Source organism: Coregonus clupeaformis, chromosome 33 (genome assembly GCF_020615455.1).
Source record: "Coregonus clupeaformis isolate EN_2021a chromosome 33, ASM2061545v1, whole genome shotgun sequence".
In the NCBI taxonomy this organism is placed as follows: domain Eukaryota; kingdom Metazoa; phylum Chordata; class Actinopteri; order Salmoniformes; family Salmonidae; genus Coregonus; species Coregonus clupeaformis.
The window spans coordinates 42,032,924-42,052,059 of NC_059224.1; the positions used below are offsets into that span (position 1 = coordinate 42,032,924).

General features: G+C 43.4%; 1 protein-coding gene across 2 annotated transcripts; it reads right to left on the minus strand.

Moving 5' to 3' along the window:
- Positions 1 to 1,277: 1,277 nt before the first annotated feature.
- Positions 1,278 to 6,646, minus strand: LOC121549128 (N-myc proto-oncogene protein). Of its 2 annotated transcripts, none has more exons than XM_041860984.2 (3): positions 6,527 to 6,646; positions 5,399 to 6,110; positions 1,278 to 2,167 (listed from the first exon to the last, which is right to left on the minus strand). In XM_041860984.2, exons 2-3 carry the CDS (start codon positions 6,087 to 6,089, stop codon positions 1,368 to 1,370), a joined length of 1,491 nt encoding a protein of 496 aa, XP_041716918.2. In that variant the 5' UTR covers positions 6,090 to 6,110; positions 6,527 to 6,646; the 3' UTR covers positions 1,278 to 1,367. The 2 variants fall into 2 exon arrangements, with proteins under 2 accessions (XP_041716918.2, XP_041716917.2); XM_041860983.2 differs by having other exon boundaries at positions 1,278 to 2,170.
- Positions 6,647 to 19,136: the final 12,490 nt, after the last annotated feature.

The following is a 19,136-nucleotide window of genomic DNA, read 5'->3' on the forward strand; positions in this document are numbered from 1 at the left end:
AGATGTTTCTACAACTTGATTGGAGTCCACCTGTGGTAAATTCAATTGATTGGACATGATTTGGGAAGGCACACACCCGTCTATATAAGGTCCCACAGTTGACAGTGCATGTCAGAGCAAAGACCAAGCCATGAGGTCGAAGGAATTGTCTGTAGAGCTCCGAGACAGGATTGTGTCGAGGCAGAGATCTGGGGAAGGTTCCCAAAACGTTGCGGCCTCCATCGTTCTAAAATGGAAGAAGTTTGGAACCACCAAGACTCTTCCTAGAGCTGGCCGCCCAGCCAAACTGAGCAATCGGGGGAGAAGGGCCTTGGTCAGGGAGGTGATCAAGAACCCGATGGTCACGCTGACAGAGCTCTCCTGAGTACCTCTGTGGAGATGGGAGAACCTTCCAGAAGGACAACCATCTCTGCAGCACTCCACCAATCAGGCCTTTGTTGTAGAGTGGCCAGACGGAAGCCACTCCTCAGTAAAGGCACATGACAGCCCGCTTGGAGTTTGCCAAAAGGCATCTAAAGACTCTCAGACCATGATAAACAAGATTCTCTGGTCTGATGAAACCAAGGTTGAACTATTTGGCCTGAATGCCAAACGTCATGTCTGGAGGAAACCTGGCACCATCCCTACGGTGAAGCATGGTGGTGGCAGCATCATGCTGTGGATATGTTTTTCAGCGGCAGGGACTGAGAGACTAGTCAGGATTGAGGCAAAGATGAACGGAGCAAAGTACAGAGAGATCCTTGATGAAAACCTACTCCAGAGCACTCAGGACCTCAGACTGGGGCGAAGGTTCAACTTCCAACAGGACAACGAGCCTAAGCACACAGCCAAGACAATGCAGAAGTGGCTTCTGGACAAGTCTCTGAATGTCCTTGAGTGGCCCAGCCAGAGGCCGGACTTGAACCCGATCTAACATTTCTGGAGAGACCTGAAAAAAGCTGTGCAGCAATGCTCCCCATCCAACCTGAGAGCTTGAGAGGATCTGCAGAGAAGAATGGGAGAAACTCTCCAAATACAGGTGTGCCAAGCTTGTAGCGTCATACCGAAGAACACTTGAGGCTGTAATCGCTGCCAAAAGTGCTTCAACAAAGTACTGAGTAAAGGGTCTGAATACTTATGTAAATGCTATATTTCTGTTTTTTATTTGTAATACATTTGCAAAAATGTCTAAAAACCAGTTTTTGCTCTGTCATTATGGGGTATTTTGTGTAAATTGATGAGGGAAAAAAAACGATTTAATAAATTTTAGAATAAGGCTGTAACCTAACAAAATGTGGAAAGTCTGAATACTTTCCGAAGGCACTTTATGTGTGTGTATGTTCCTATGTTTGTGTGTATGTGTTTGCGTTATGTGCCACTGGCAAGTCTTAGCGTGTCCTGGCCTGCTCCAACCTCCTCATCAGCTGTTGCCTCCGCGCCTGCAGCCTGTCCTTCTCCTGCGTCAGCCGCAACTCGTCCACCTCCAGCGACGACACATACTCTGCCGCCTTCTTCAAGATCAGCACCTTAGCCGCCTTCTCGTTCCTCGCCAGCTCGGGCACGTGGTCGCGGAGCGTGAGGAAACTGGAGCGGAGGTCGTTGCGCCGCTGGCGTTCCAGGATGTTGTGGTTTCGCCGCCGTTCGGAGTCTTCGGAGTCGGAGTTACCGGAGGAACCGCCGCTGCGCGTGCTGCTGTCACCGCTGGCGTTGCGTTTGCGTTTGGAACCTGCCGTTGCCATGGCGAAGGAGCCGCATGATGTCAAGGATGACGGCGATGATGATGAGGATGATGAAGAGAGGGTGCGGGAAGGTTGGCGAGGAGCGTCAGAGGTCTTGTGTTTCTTGGAGGGGGGTGCGTGGTCATCGTCGGAGGCGTACGGCGAGGGAGCGGCATAGTTGTGCTGCTGCTGGTGGACCGAGCTCTGCTTCATGATCAGTTCCTGACAGTAACCGTTTGACCCCGCTGATCCCCGGTTGCTAACAAATCGGCTCACGACGCCAGATGAGGCCACGCCCCCGGAAGTGGCACCCGTCTTCGGCCGTACTGAGATAGTGACCGTGCCGGTGGCCAAGAGCGACAAGCCGCGCCGCTTCTCCACGGTGACCACATCGATCTCTTCGCCGTCCGAGTCGTCTTCGCCCTCCTCCTCCTCATCTTCGTCCTCCTCTTCTTCATCATCGTCTTCATCTTCTGGGAAAGGAAAACAGAAGAGTGAGTTAGTTAATTGTTCTGACTCACCAACTATGGGAACTATGTACCTTGTGTGTGTGTAAGTTTTACTATAATTGTGAGTACCAGTAGTCCTCACAAGAATAGTAAACCAACAAAAATTCAGAGAAGTTGAGACTTTTTGCCAGTCCTCACTTAGGGGTTCAGGTTAGGGTAAGGGTAAGGGTTAGGGGTTAGGGAAAATAGGATTTTGAATAGGAGTCAATTGTTGGTCTCCATAAAGTCGTCACAAGTATAGCATGAGATAGCTGTGTGTGTGTGTGTGTGTGGGTCTTTCTGCCTCCATGTGTGTGTGTATGCGTGCGCGCACCAATGTGTCTGTGTGTGTGTGTGTATGTTTGGGAGTAGTGAGATCATTGCTCAACTCTCTGCTCTCTGTTTGCACAAGGAGAGTACTCTTAATGCTTACTGTCAGTCACCTATAGCACTAATCTAGTCCCCAGGCTTTTTACATTTTTACACGCTTCATCTGACTGACTTGTAGACAAGCTATGTCCTTTGTTTTCAGTCCTACAACCCTTCTTTGGCCTTTCCTGCTCATCTTTACCCACTACAGAAATGTCCATGTTCTTCTCTCTTGAAAAGGTTTTGACATCACCAGTTAGGCAGTTACTGATGATGAAATGGGATACGCAAAGCATTTAAAAGTCATAATTCCTAATCGGTTTTAAATTGAGAGATTTCAAAAAAGCTATTTAGCTATTTTCATAATTTCTCGCCTTCTTTATTTTCATTACACCTAAGCTGGTATATTACTGCCGCTACTTATCACAAGACTTTAAAAAACAAACATTTGTAGACTTAAATAAATAAAAATAATAATGCGTAGGCCTCTTTGAAGCTGTAAGAAGAGGAACGCAGTCGTAAGCAGTTAGTGATTGAGGCGGCAGCCCCAGTTAAAATGCCTTTGTGATAATGGCTATCATTATCAGCTTAGTTGTTCGTAAAGCAGTGTGGCATTTTACAGCTTACAGTAACCCACTTCTGAAGCCTAGACCCTCCGGAGGCAGTCTAACACACATAAGCACACACGCACACACACACACTGAGAAGTTGGCACAGGAATCAAAACAGAACCACAGCACAGACTCAGCTGGGTGGTAAGGGGGTGTGTCTCGCCTCTCCCTCTCTTTTCCCCTTACCCTCTCTCTCTTCCCTCTCTTCTCCCCCTCTCTCTCTAGACAGACCACATGTGAAGCTGAGACAGCCTGGATGATTTCATATCTGGCTCACTGGGAAAGTGGGTCGTACTAGTAGTGAGTGAGTGAGTGAGTGAGTGAGTGAGTACTAGTGAATCTCTAAGGGGTAAATGTCAATAGTCTAAAGTGGCATCCTCTCCTCATCTCCTTTCCTTGTCCTACATTGATGTGAAAGAGATGGTCTGGTGAAAGCCAGCACCTGGTTGTCAGATATCCACCATATTGCTCAAAGCTCCTTTATTTTCCAAAAGATCAGTGCAGATGAAGTGGAGATGGTGAAGAGAGGGAGCAACTTTAGACTATGGGGGTGTATCCTTCATTGTTTTAAATGAATAATGTACAGATAAACATGTCAGAGGTGCATTTGGCTTCCAGGCATACTGTAGGCTTTTTAATAAGTGTTGTATATATCAACATTTGATTTTAGTCATCCCATTATCTGCTATTGGGTGCCAAATGCAGCAAGCCTATTCTGTGCCCATAGGGCTTGAACATGGATAGGATATCTGTTGGTATCTATAGTGGCACTGTCTAATACTGCCTTTCAGGTCCCGTGTAGCTCAGTTGGTAGAGCGTGACGTTTGCGACGCCAGGGTTGTGGGTTCGATTCCCACGGGGGGTCAGTATGAAAAATGTATGCACTCACTAACTGTAAGTCGCGCTGGATAAGAGCGTCTGCTAAATGACTAAAATGTAAAGTCTGCAGTGCGTCTATTACTCTTTTTGATGCTGAGGAAAGTGCGTTGAAAAGAGAGAGATGCGACTTAACGCTGCGAGCAGAAGAAGAGGCCCCTGCAAACGGTTTTATCAAGCAGGCTTGCGGGGCGGGGGAACGTGGTGCGATCGGATCACCGGCTTTAAGCCGAGGCGCTGGAGCGGCGCCAGAGAGACAGCTGTCGAGATGGGAGGGCCTGTTCAAAGCTGCCAGCCCCCTAATGAAACAGGCCCTCCTCCTCTTCTCGCCAGCTATCTTCCTTTCGCCAGCGGGCCGGTCGGAGGGGGTGTGCTTTTGGCAAGGCTCTATAGCTCAAGCCTCCAGCCGGCGCTTCCCAGTTGGAGGTCCTTTTTTTTTTTTACTACCGTTTCGCAGGCGTCACAAAAGAGCTCTAGTAAGTTTTTCGTACCAGAGTTCCATGCCAACTGCCAAACGATACATTTATGCTGAACTAAAGTTGGGCTATTTAAGGTGTTAGAATAACCTATTATCCTGTTATTACAGAGGTTGAATTTTCCGCTTTGTTGTTTTTACCAACCCCCCTTTCCGAAACACACCCACACACATCCTCAACACATGAACACAATAGTTGCTATAAATTGCTTTTTACATAATGCTGTCTAGTTCATGCTGGTATGGATGGCATTTGTTTAATATGTAAGGAACAATTTCACACCCATGGAGGCCTAGTTATTTCAATAATCCTTGCGTAAAGTGCGTAATCATAGCATCCAACGAACCGTGAAACAAGGCACTTTTTCAAGTAGTCAGTATACTTAGCACGTTCTCGATTGGGACTGTCTGACTGCGCCGAGTACATCAACCTATACAACCCGTGTGTCTAGATGTTCGGTGTCAACTGGATCTAAATTCGTAATGCACACAATCCTCCAATTTTACTGCCATCTGCCGGATGAGGCGTCTGCCTATTACATAAACCCTCTCGTTCACTGTGGCACAAGCACTCACTGCCGCCATCACTGTGTGTGTGTGTGTGTGGAATGTAAAAAGGTAATCCGATTCTGCGCCAGTCATATGAACTCTTAACTTCCAATCACCCCAATTACCATTACCTTAACAAGACAATAATAATAATAATAGCCTAATAATAATGCCATATGTTATTTGAAGCAGAATGACGTCAACTCAACAAACTAAAACTGGGTTTGAGCATTAGTATTGAGGTACTAGGTTATTAGCTGTTGTACTGTAAGCTACTGTAATCAAAACGAAGGGTCTTGTGCGCATGCATCCTCGCCGAAGGTATTCGCTTACCGGAGTCGCTCTGAATTTCCTTGGCGCTACAATGGGCAGTAGATGCGGGGATCGTCCCATGTGGACATCTGCTGCTGGTGCTGCTGCTGCTACCGTTTCTTTTGTTGACAGGGAAGGGGAAGACTATCGTGGGGTCCACACACTCCGACTCGGAGCGGCTCAGCTCAGGCGCCTTGGTGGTGATGACGGCGGCGGTAGTGACATTTTTACTAACTCCACAGGCAGCCGCGGTGGAAATGGCTTTGCCTAGCTTCTCTGTGACCACCCTCTCTAGCTTTTCCCTGGCAGAGAAGCCGCTCCACATACAGTCCTGAATGATGATGGAGTTGGGGTTATTATTCAAAGCGGAGCTGCCGAACAGGTCTCCATCCGACGCACCCCAAATATCTTCCTCGGGCAGGAACAGGAGCTCCGAGGTCCAGTCGCACCCCAGCGGGTTGCCTAATCCAAAACCCATGGGACCTTCTGCTGAGTCGCCCGAGTTCCCCACGGACGCCGAGGCCAGCTCCCCGGGTAGCGCCGCTCGGCTCGGGGAGAGGGGCGGCGTAGGCAGCAACTCAAATTTCTTCCAGATGTCCTCTCCGGGAGGCGCAGAGTCGGGACCGCAGAAATAGAAGTAATCCTCGTCTGGATAGAAGCAGGGTTGTAGAGAGTCAAACTCCATGTCGGAATGTTTACTTATCGCCGGCATTCTATCCCACACTTGGAAAGCCTGCAGAGAAGGACACGGAGATAGTTTAGACAAAATGGAATAAGGCAGACACACACCTCCATAAAGTTCCAATTGAAAAGCCCAGATAACTAACACCTTATGCACAACATTCTACAGCCAGCCAGCCAAGTGTTCAAAAGTATTGCAAGTCCTTTGGAAAAAACAGAGGCGAGTGTGGGTAGTGTGCGTAAAATGTGTGTGACCCTGACTGGCATGAAGTCACCTTTCAACTATGATGGTGTTCTTGGCGTATTATTCAAACAAGAATACCACAGTGAGCAATTATAACTATTAAAACGCATATCTATTCTAAAAGTCCCATGACAATCGTATTCGTTTAAAGGGTGACCATTTGGGAGTCAAAACAGAGTCAATAATATAGGCGACACTTTCACCCAAAAAAGAAAGATGCTCACCTCGCGTTGACTGAGATTGTGGTGTGAGTCGTGTGTTGTCTCGTCACTCTCTCTCGCAGTTCAGTGATAAACTCTAGGAGCTCACATCTACTCTTGTGTCGCGCAGACAGATCTCTGACACACATTGTATGGTCTGCGGAGTGTTATAGCCTACACTCCAGTCTATCTGTGTGTGTTGGAGGGGAGCTCCACCCACGGAGGGGCGGGGCCGAGCTTGGTTGACGGCGTGAGGCAGACGGGCGGGCAGGCTGGCTGGATGGCTCCCTGTGTAGCTTTCTATAGCTCACGACGGGCTCCAATCCCTCCCCAGAGAATAGATATTACATTATCATCCCTTAGCCTCCATTATGGCTAATTTCCTCCCCTTTTCAGAAATGGATAGGGGTGAATTGCATAGGATACACATACTTTTATGTATAAAGGCTCCAATAATCTATACCATAATTACTTCTTATCGAACCTCTAAAATACATTTGATGGGAGTTCTATTTGTTTAAAGATAAGCATATCTGCTCTTATACTGGCTTGTTATAACAGGGAAGTCACGATGGCCTGGCGCATTGGTCAGTCCTAGAGCTGAATCCAACTCTCACCATTGCCTGGGGTCATTGAGGTAACCGCATAGCTGGATCAAAAAATCGGGATCACTGCGCCCCCATGTGGACAATATTAAAAGATGAGCCCGAGCGTTTCAACAGATTAAGCGCAGTTGTAGGTTATCTGCGATAAATTGTCGAACCGTCAGTTGAAGGCGAAGTACGGATTTTGTTTTTTTATAGTTAATAATTAACCTGTTATTTATAAGCACTACTTACATTAAGCACACTTATAGGCCTACATTGAGTTGATTGGCTACACTTTTAAAGCAGTCATCATAACATTCTTTGTCGTCACACCTCCATGGCCTGCAGAATCAGCTGTGCATTTCTATGTAACTCCACTGGCAGTGGTTGATGTAGAAGTCATCCCCATCCCCTTATTCTAATAACAGGTTTGCAGGATTGTATCTGTAATTACACGCGCACGCTTGGCGTATTGGCACAGGCACATATACAGTGCATTCGGAAAGTATTCAGACCCCTTCCCTTTTTCCACATTTTGTTACTTTTTGACTTATTCTAAAATTCATTAAACTATTTTTTTCCTTCATCAATCTACACAAAATACCCTAAAATGACAAAGCGAAAACAGGTTTTTAGAAATGTTGGCAAATGTATTATAAATTAAAAACAAATACCTTATTACATTAGTATTCAGACCTTTGCTATGAGACTTGAAATTGAGCTCAGGTGCATCCTGTTTCCATTGATCATCCTTGAGCTGTTTCTACAACTTGATTGGAGTCCACCTGTGGTAAATTATATTGATTGGACATGATTTGGAAAGAAACACATCTGTCTATATAAGGTCCCACAGTTGACAGTGCATGTCAGAGCGAAAATGAAGCCATTAGGTCGAAGGAATTGTCCGTAGAGCTCCGAGACAGGATTGTGTTATCGTAGAGATCTGGGGAAAGGTACCAAAAAATTTCTGCAGCATTTAAGGTCCCCAAGAACACAGTGGCCTCCATCATTCTTAAATTGAAGAAGTTTGGAACCACCAAGACTCTTCCTAGAGCTGGCCGCCCGGCCAAACTGAGCAATCGGGGGAGAAGGGCCTTGGTCAGGGAGGTGACCAAGAACCCGATGGTCACCCTGACAGAGCTCCAGAGTTCCTCTGTGGAGATGGGAGAACCTTCCAGAAGGACATCTCCACAAATCAGGCCTTTATGGTAGAGAGGCCAGACGGAAGCTACTTCTCAGTAAAAGGCACATGACAGCCCGCTTGGAGTTTGCCAAAAGGCACCTAAAGGACTCTCAGACCACAAGAAACAAGATTCTCTGGTCTGATGAAACCAAGATTGGACTCTTTGGCCTTAATGCCAAGCTTCACGTCTGGAGGAAACCTGGCACCATCCCTACGGTGAAGCATGGTGGTGGAAGCATCATGCTGTGGGGATGTTTTTCAGTGGCAGGGACTGGGAGACTAGTCAGGACCAAGGGAAAGATGAACAGAGCAGTACAAGTACAGAGATATCCTTGATAAAAACTTGCTCCAGAGCGCTCAGGACCTCAGACTGGGGTGAAGGTTCACCTTCCAACAGGACAACTACCCTAAACACACAGTCAAGACAACGCAGGAGTGGCTTCAGGACAAGTCTCTGAATGTCCTTGAGTGGCCTAGTGAGAGCCCGGACTTGAACCCGAACATCTCTGGAGAGACCTGAAAATAGCTGTGCAGCGACGCTCCCCATCCAACCTGACAGAGCTTGAGAGGATCTGCAGAGAAGAATGGGAGAAACTCCCCAAATACAGGTGTGCCAGGCTTGTAGCATAATACCCAAGAAGATTTGAGGCTGTAATCACTGCCAAAGGTGCTTCAACAAAGTACTGAGTAAAGGGTCTGAATACTTATGTAAATGTCAAATGTAAGTTACTTTTTTTTTTGTATAAATGTGGAACAAATTATAAAAACCTGTTTTTGCTTTGTCATTATGGGTTATTGTGTGTATTTATGTATTTTTATTTCACCTTTATTTAACCAGGTAGGCCAGTTGAGAACAAGTTCTCATTTACAACTGCGACCTGGCCAAGATAAAGCAAAGCAGTGCGATAAAAACACATGGAATAAGCAAAACATACAGTCAATAACACAATAGAAAATCTATATACAGTGTGTGCAAATGTAGTAAGTTATGGAGGTAAGCCAATAAATAGGCCATAGTGCAAAATAGTTACAATTTAGTATTAACACTGGAGTGATATATGTGCAGAAGATGATGTGCAAGTAGAGATACTGGGGTGTAAATGAGCAAAATAAATAACAATATGGGGATGAGGTAGTTGGGTGGGCTAATTACAGATGGGCTGTGTACAGGTGCAGTGATTGGTAAGCTTCTCTGACAACTGATGCTTAAAGTTAGTGAGGGAGATAAGAGTCTCCAGCTTCAGAGATTTTTGCAGTTCGTTCCAGTCATTAGCAGCAGAGAACTGGAAGGAATGGCGGCCAAAGGAGGTGTTGGCTTTGGGGATGACCAGTGAGATATACCTGCTGGAGCGCATACTACGGGTGGGTGTTGATATGGTGACCAATGAGCTAAGATAAGGCAGGGATTTGCCTAGCAGAGATTTATAGATGACCTGGAGCCAGTGGGATTGGCGACGAATATGTAGTGAGGGCCAGTCAATGAGAGCGTACAGGTCACAATGGTGGGTAGTATATGGGGCTTTGGTGACAAAACGGATGGCACTGTGATAGACTACATCCAATTTGCTGAGTAGAGGAGGCTATTTTGTAAATGACATCGCCGAAGTCAAGGATCGGTAGGATAGTCAGTTTTACGAGGGCATGTTTGGCAGCATCAGTGAAGGAGGCTTTTTTTGCGAAATAGGAAGCCGATTCTAGATTTAACTTTGTATTGGAGATGCTTAATGTGTGTCTGGAAGGAGAGTTTACGGTCTAACCAGACACCTAGGTATTTGTAGTTGTCCACATAATCTAAGTCAGACCCGCCAAGAGTAGTGATTCTAGTCGGGCGGGCAGGTGCAAGCAGCGTTCGATTGAAGAGCATGCATTTAGTTTTACTAGCATTTAAGAGCAGTTGGAGGCTACGGAAGGAGTGTTGTATGGCATTGAAGCTCGTTTGGAGGTTTGTTAACACAGTGTCCAATGAAGGGCCAGATGTATACAAAATGGTGTCGTTTGCGTAGTGGTGGATCTGAGAGTCACCAGCAGCAAGAGCGACATCATTGATATACACAGAGAATAGAGTCGGCCCGAGAATTGAACCCTGTGGCACCCCCATAGAGACTGCCAGAGGTCCAGACAACAGGCCCTCCGATTTGACACATTGAACTCTATCTGAGAAGAAGTTGGTGAACCAGGCGAGGCAGTCATTTGAGAAACCAAGGCTATTTAGTCTGCCAATAAGAATGCGGTGTTTGACAGAGTCGAAAGCCTTGGCCAGGTCGATGAAGACAGCTGAACAGTACTGTCTTTTATTGATCGCGGTTATAATATCGTGTAGATTGATGAAGTGGATTTTTTTTTAAATCCATTTTAAAATAAGGCTGTAACATATATCAAAATGTGGAAAAAGTCAAGAGGTCTGAATACTTTCCGAATGCACTGTATATCCCACAGGCAAAAACTGGTTGAATGAATCTTGTTTCCATATAATTTCAACCAAAATAATCTATGTGATGACATTGAATCAAAGTGGAAAATTATTTAGAGTTTCAAAAAGTCATTAACATAAGGGCAATTCATATTTTATTACCTAACTGTTAACCTAAATTCAATGACATGGTGACACTTTTTGTGGATTTCACGTTGAACTTACAATAGTTGACAAATCAACCTAATGTAAATCAAAACTAGACATTGAACTGATGTCTGTGCCGACTGGGATACCTTGACATTAACTACTTCAGAGAAACTTTTTTGTTTAATTTCCAACCAAATGCCAAATGAAATGACACATGCACTTGTTCTGTTCTATGTTTGTTTTACCCGAAATCAGAAAGAGGTCCTTTCCATATATGAGGATATAGAAAAATACATATAAAGACATGTATTTTGTGTCCTTTCAAGTCACCAAAAAAAAAATGCAGTAAAAGCTTTGATATTGTTGATATGTAGCAGTGAAAGAAGACCTTTCCGTATGCGATTACAAAAAAAGACTTGTAGGTACATGCATATCCTTATTTTCTTTTAAACCACTGAGAAATCCAACTACTACTATGCCTACTGTATTCTAATCCCATGCAGTCAATCAAGCTTAGATATTGTTGAAGAGTTGTGATCAGAAGCAGTGGTGGGAGACGAGAGGGAGGGTGACGACTCACAGCTGAGATCAGTGCAAGAGGAGTGGGAACTATTTGTAAGGGACAGGGTTCAGTGTCCTGGGAATACCGACCCGGAACATCGGATCCCTGGGATTGGAGACGGGATGGGAGCTGTGATGTTCTCCCTTGTTTTCCCGAACCGCTGCTCCGACTGTGACCCAACAGGAACAGCTTCCTGTGTGAGAGCAGTGAGGACAGAGAGTGGGAGTGAGAACCGCGAGAGAGAGGGGGAGGGAAAGAGGTAAAGGGAGAGAGAGAGAGATAGAGAGAGAAAGAAGGGAGAGAGGAGAGAGTGAGAGAGAGCAGACAGAGAGAGAAGAGGGAGTGAGGGAAAAGGATAGAGAGAGAAAGAGAAAGAGAAAGAGAAAGAGAGGGAGAGGGAGAGAGTGAAGTCATTGTCCCAAGGGAATGGGAGAGAGAAGCGAAGAAGAGTATAAGCCTGCTGAACAGTTAATCAAATGGCTACCCAGACTATTTGTATTTATCCCCTTTTTTTACGCTGTTGCTACTCGCTGTTTATTGTCTATGCAAAGTCACATTACCCCTACCTACATGTACACTACCGGTCAAAAGTTATAGAACACCAACTCATTCAAGGGTTTTTCTTTATTTTTACTATTTTCTACATTGTAGCATAATAGTGAAGACAGCAAAACTATGAAATAACACATATGGAATCATGTAGTAACCAAAAAAGTGTTAAACAAATACAAATATATTTTATATTTCAAATGACCACCCTTTGCCTTGATGACAGCTTTGCACACTCTTGGCATTCTCTCAACCAGACGTAGTCACCTGTAATGCATTTCAATTAACAGGTGTGCCTTCTTAAAAGTTAATTTGTGGAATTTCTTTCCTTATTAATGCGTTTGAGACAATCAGTTTTGTTGTGACAAGGTAGGGGGAGGATACAGAAGATAGCCCTATTTGGTAAAAGACCAAGTCCATATTATGGCAAGAACAGCTCAAATAAGCAAAGAGAAACGACAGTCCATCATTACTTTAAGACATGAAGGTCAGTCAATCCGGGAAAATTTCAAGAACTTTGTTTCCTCAAGGGCAATCGCAAAAACCATCAAGCCCTATGATGAAACTGGCTCTCATGAGGACCACCACAGTAATGGAAGACCAAGAGTTACCTATGCTGCAGAGGATAAGTTCATTAACTGAGTTAACAGCCTCAGAAATTGCAGCCCAAATAAATGCTTCACAGAGTTCAAGTAACAGACACATCTCAACACAACTGTTCAGAGGAGGCTGTGTGAATCAGGCCTTCATGGTCAAATTGCTGCAAAGAAACCATTACTAAAGGACACCAATAAGAAGAAGAGACTTGCTTGGGCCAAGAAACATGAGCAATGGACATTAGACCGGTGGAAATGTGTCCTTTGGTCTGGAGTCCAAATTTGAGATTTTTGGTTCCAACCGCCGTGTCTTTGTGAGACGCGGTGTGGGTGAACGGATGATCTCCGGATGTGAATTTCCCACTGTAATGTATGGAGGAGGAGGTGTTATGGTGTGGGTGTGCTTTGCTGGTGACACTGTCTGTGATGTATTTAGAATTCAAGGCACACTTAACCAGCATGGCTACCACAACATTCTGCAGCGATAAGCCATCCCATCTGGTTTGGGTTTAATGGGACTATCATTTGTTTTTCAATAGGACAATGACCCAACAAACCTCCAGGCTGTGTAAGGGCTATTTGACCAAGAAGGAGAGTGATGGAGTGCTGCATCAGATGACCTGGCCTCCACAATCACCCGACCTCAACCAAATTGAGATGGTTTGGGATGAGTCGGACCGCAGAGTGAAGGAAAAGCAGCCAACAAGTGCTCAGCATATGTGGGAACTACTTCAAGACTTTTGGAAAAGCATTCCAGGTGAAGCTGGTTGAGAGAATGCCAAGAGTGTGCAAAGCTGTCATCAAGGCAAAAGGTGGCTAAAACTTTTGACCAGTTATGTACATATGACCTCAGTTACCTCGAATAACCCGTACCCCCGCACATTGACTCGGTACCGGTACCCCCTGTATATAACCTCGTTATTGTTATTTTATTGCGTGACTTTAAAAAAAAACTTTAGTTTATTTAGCTAATATCTTCTTACTCTGCATTGTTAGTTAAGGGCTTGTAAGTAAGCATTTCACGGTAAGGTTGTACCGCGGATGAGACATTTTAAAAATGTTTTATTTGACAACATATCAGAAAATACACTTTAAAAACAGCTCGGCTCATGGATGGTTAAGAAATTGGGCCAGTTTGTTTAAAAGATTCATAAGTCAACGTGTTTAGAAGGAAAAACAAAACAGCCAACGATATGTCATCCGGCTGTGATGACAAGGAGAGAGAGAGACCGTAGGGCGTTCCAAATGGCACCCTATTCCCTATGTAGTGCACTGCTTTTGATGGCTCTGGTCAAAAGTAGTGCACTATGTAGGGAATAGGGTGCCATTTGTGACGCAACGTTCAATTTGGTGTGTTTGACTGTCTGTCTGTCTGTCTGTCTCTCTCTCTCTCTCTCTCTCTCTCTGTCTCTCACGCACGCACTCACGCACTCACACACCACCATTCTTTTTCTTCTTCTTTTTCTTCTTCTTCTTCTTCTTCTTCTTCTTCTTCTTCTTCTTCTTCTTCTTCTTCTTCTTCTTCTTCTTCTTCTTCTTCTTCTTCTTCTTCTTCTTCTTCTTCTTCTTCTTCTTCTTCTTCTTCTTCTTCTTCATTAAAGGGAAGATTGCAAAATTAGGTTGCTGTTAAACATTCTGATCGGTTTCATCCTTCCAACTAAAAGTCCCAATACGACACACTTTCCATTTGTATTTTGGGAGAAATTTATATTTTATCCGAATTTGACCGAAGTCATGTCGGAAAAGTGTTCGGAAAAGGGACGTCAAGAGAAGAACACAACTGAATACACAGCAGGAATGAAGCCACTGTCCACATAAGACGGACCCACATCCTGCATAAGACCCACATCCTGCCGAGTTCTCATTGTTTTAGAACAAATATTATGGCACTCTGAATAACGCCAACTTATCATCTAACCATATCCTGTGATTTCATTTTTCTGTATAAGCAAGCAAATGTGTTATCACTTGTACAGCACACAGGCTTTTAGCATAGCCCCTTTTACACCCCTGTTGGCTTTTACCATCATAGTAGACATTGAACATCTATAACCAAACTGGCTAAAACTCTGTTGTTAGCAGATGGTAGCTATAGCTAGCCACATGCTAACCTGAGTGCTAACGTTACTAGCAGTAGTAACAGTAAATCCAGGTATAAAGGTTAACACAAACATTGGCTACCATGATATTCTGCAAGTTATATCGGCCAATAAATATCAAGCAGTTCAGCAAAAATAAAGACATTCCTTGAAATAAGCAATGACATTAATACAATTGGTATTTGACCATTCATTTCTGCAAAATGTACAGTGTTGATGGAGTTGTTGTAGATTGCTTGCTAGCTAGCTAGCTAGCTTATTCCATCCCCAAACACCATGCTAGATCCGAGCGGGCCAGTTAGTTTTTCATGCACTTAGATAGCTGACTATCCTCGTTTTTTATCATCTACTAGTAACATAACATTATAAAACTCTTTGGGCACTTTAGTACCTACTTACCCGATTCACTTCCATCACCAAAGCCACCAGCAGGCTATTCCTTTATTTACTTCAAAGCCGTAATGTATTGTTGGTATATGAGTTTTTGATCAATGTTATTCAAATTGCGACAAAATCAGTGTATATACTGTATACTGTATATATTTTTAAATAAACCTTTGCATTAAGACCATTTAGATGGAATATAATCAATCTACGTTGTTAGATTTGTGGAATATATATTGTGCAACCTTTCCTTTAAGAATGTAGGTTATTAAGCAACCTGATCTCATGCCATTTTCGTAAAATATATATTAACCTTGAAGGACAAGTCAGATTTGGACAGAATCTTTGTACTTTTGGCATTGCTTTTGTTGTTGAAATCTAGTTTCAACTTCCTAGGAATCTAGTTTGGAGGATGAGTTTGGCGTAAACATTGCATACATGTCAGAGGAGTTCACAGTCACACGTTCCAAACCCACCAGGATCTGATTGAAAAACAGTGATTCATGGGAAAAACAGTTTTTTGGCTTGATTCGTTGCCAGACATGACTTCACATGTACCCAAATGGCTACTACTCTCTATATAGTGCACTACTTTTGACCAGAGCCCTATGAGTAACACGAGAGTAACAAAGCTGTCAGGAATTCAAAGATCCAAAAGACCTTCAAATACTATATAATATTGTATGATTCAGTCTTTCCTCAGTAATTCAATGTAATAATTCAATGTTTGTGGATAGACTGATATGATAGATATCATGGATGCAGAAATATGTTGCTTTCCCATCTAGTTTATTTTGGGATGCTGGTTTCCCATCAAATCAAGTTTATTTTGGGAGGAATACACTTGGTGAGAAACCAGGCCGGCCAGTAGTGGTCAGAGAGCATGTTGAAGTATTATAGTCAGAGGTGTGTGTGTGTGCTTGCGTGTGATAGTGATGCGCGGGTCAGCTATTTGTTCACCCACACCTACTGTCAATTGCTAGTAACCCATCCGCAACCGCCTGACGATATGTGATAAAGTTCAAATCTGAGACCTGCACCTGACCCTAACCCGAAATATAGAAAATCTGCTGTACAGACAGATATGGCGGAACGATTTTTAGATAGGCCTATGTTTCTGTTTATAATTTCCAACATTTTGGTAGGATATCTGTTAGTCAACTTGTCTATAAATAGATACATGCAGCTTCTCTTCATTAGCCTACTTGTTGCCCTAGAATACAAAATACACCTTTGCTCACCAGAATAATGTCATAAATCGATAGATTGAATGCTTCAATCTAGTTGACATCGGTAAAGTTTGTTTTCTCTTTGCCCCTTTCATCTCTGCTTCTCTCGTACAGCAAAGTCATTTAGGGACTGGGAGAAAATGCAATAACCCAAAAAAGAAAAGGGAAAGATTTTCTGTGCAACATTTCCAGATGACATCAGTTTGATCGGTTTTAAGGAAATTAAAAGCTGTTAAAACAACTCAACATGTTTTTGATAAGATTTAAGTTCGGCTTGGATGCATATTTTATGTGGTGGAAATACTATCGGCTTTTATGATGCTGATAAAGACAGCACCGCCACCTTTACAGACGGTCCCTAACAGCAAATCCATTCTCTCAAGATGCTGAAAGAAATCAATCATATTTCTCCACTCCTGTTCCCTAGTCAAAATGTTCATTTGGTGAATCGTTTTACTGCAAGAAAAGCTTAATTCTGCAGGGGTTAATACTGTATTATATGGTTCAAATCAAATCAAATCTTATTTGTCACATACACGTGTTTAGCAGATGTTATTGTGGGTGTAGCGAAATGCTTGTGCTTCTAGCTCCGACAGTGCAGTAATATCTAACAAGTAATATCTAACAATTTCACAACATATACCCAATACATACAAATCTAAGTAAGGCATGGAATTAATAATATATACATATATAGACGAGCAATGACAGAGCGGCATGGACTAAGATACAGTAGAATATTATAGAAAACAGTATATACATATGAGATGAGTAATGCAAGATATGTAAACATTAAAGTGACTAGTGTTCAATTTCTTAAAGTGGCCAGTGATTTCTATAGGCAGCAGCAGCCTCTAATGTGTAAGTGATGGCTATTTAACAGTCTGATGGCCTGGAGATGGTCTCTCGGTCCCAGCTTTGATGCACCTGTACTGACCTTGCCTTCTGGATAATAGTGGGGTGAACAGGCAGTGGCTCGGGTGGTTGATGTCCTTGATGATTTTTTTGGCCTTCCTGTGACATCGGGTGCTGTAGGTGTCCTGGAGGGCGGGTAGTTTGGCCCCGGTAATGCGTTCAGCAGACCGCACCACCCTCTGGAGAGCCCTGCAGTTGCGGGCGGTGCAGTTGCCGTACCAGACGGTGATACAGCCCGACAGGATGCTCTCAATTGTGCATCTGTAAAAGTTTGTGAGGGTTTTAGGTGCCAAGCCAAATTTATTTCGTCTCCTGAGGTTGAAGAGGCTCTGTTGCGCCTTCTTGACCACACTGTCTGCGTGGGTAGACCATTTCAGTTTGTCAGTGATGTGTATGCCAAGGATATGTGAGAGGTTATAGACCTACAGTCAGTGTCCAGATTTCAGTTACTATTCCATTTAACCCATCTGAACAGTACATTTCCCTTTACATGCCATTTTGAATTCCCTGTCTTGTGACTGTCAAATTTGTATAGGCCTTCACAATCATCACACATAACATCAAAGTTTAATGTTCGCATACACAGTTTAGCAGATGTTACAGCGGGTGCAGCGAAATGCTTATGTTACTAGCTCCTAACAATGCAGTAAAATGTCAAACAAGTACACAAAAAAATCTAAATAAATAAATAAAATACATAGTCTTTTACCACTTTTACAAATGTCTTCCTCTTTTACCACTTCACCACATCCTTCCGAAACATTAGACTACTGTTCTGGCCCTCCCTTCTATTCATTTTAAACTCTCCATTTTGCTGCTTTTCTCTTATTGAATTAACTCCAACATTGTCCTTTTTGCCTCAGTGGATCGATGTTAACTTTTTCTGCCCAAGTCCTCAAAAGCTTTTTGCAATTTGCGTGTATTTTGCACGCTACAGTTAGGCCATAGGCTACGCATTAATGCCAGATAAAAAATTATGAAAGAAAAACCTCACTGTACTCTATAGATATGAATTACACAAGAATTACACATTTATGGATTTTTTATCCATTGTTTTCTCTTTATTTAACCCACCCGCTTCTGCTGTCTAATGACGTTAGTGAGCCCCTCCAACACACACACATGCATGCACGCACGCACGCTCACATACACGCGCACGCACACACACACACAATCAGTCAAACCTTGCTGTCGTCCACCTGATTCATGACCGCACAAACTCACCAAAGCAACAATAGGCTTGTAAAGCTGTCTCCCCACTCAGAATTTACACGCAACATTTTAAAGTTAGGTGAAATGTTTCTCCTAGTTAGAAGGACGTTTTTAAAAGGGACATATTTCACCGTGACACGACATCTAACTTAGACTAAGCGACTGGAGAAAAACTGATTAAAAAGCTTTCGCTTTCATGTTGACTGAATGTGATCCTAAATGATCCGGGAGCGTCTGGTAACGTCTGGTAAACCTGGATCCGATGCCGATTTCTTCTGTCAGGGTGTTAATCCATCACTGTTATTGATCTCCCATTGACCGTAGACCAGGCAGTCTAATGCCGTTCACCTTCAGGGCCACCGCCATTGATTCATGGTCATTTCACAGTCCGACCAGATCCATAACTTGGAATGTGACCCAGGATCTAGAATCCAACAGGAACATTGCACGATTACCTCACATTTCACAGTCTTCTGGGAATCTGAGAAGTCTCAAACAAACAAATTAATCAAATTAATAAATAAATAAACATAAATCAATCACCCAAAAAATACAAAACCTCTTCAAAATAAAATGTAATAAGTAATCTTGAATCATAACAATCTTACATTATCAGAAATCATAAATCTTACATTATTGGAAATATCAAAATGTACACAGATAATGGTTAATTAATACAATGTCTTAACAATAAGTGAAAATGCATATAAAAAAAAAACATTGGCTGTAATTTCTATGTGGTCATTTTTTATTAGCTC

Bases quoted from the DNA above. Each gene is read 5' to 3' on its own strand.
- LOC121549128 (XM_041860983.2), bottom strand. From the start codon at position 6,089: ATGCCGGCGATAAGTAAACATTCCGACATGGAGTTTGACTCTCTACAA. The intron at 2,171-5,398 runs GTAAGCGAATAC...TTCCTTTCCCAG, and splicing joins GGAAATTCAGAGCGACTCCG to AAGATGAAGACGATGATGAA.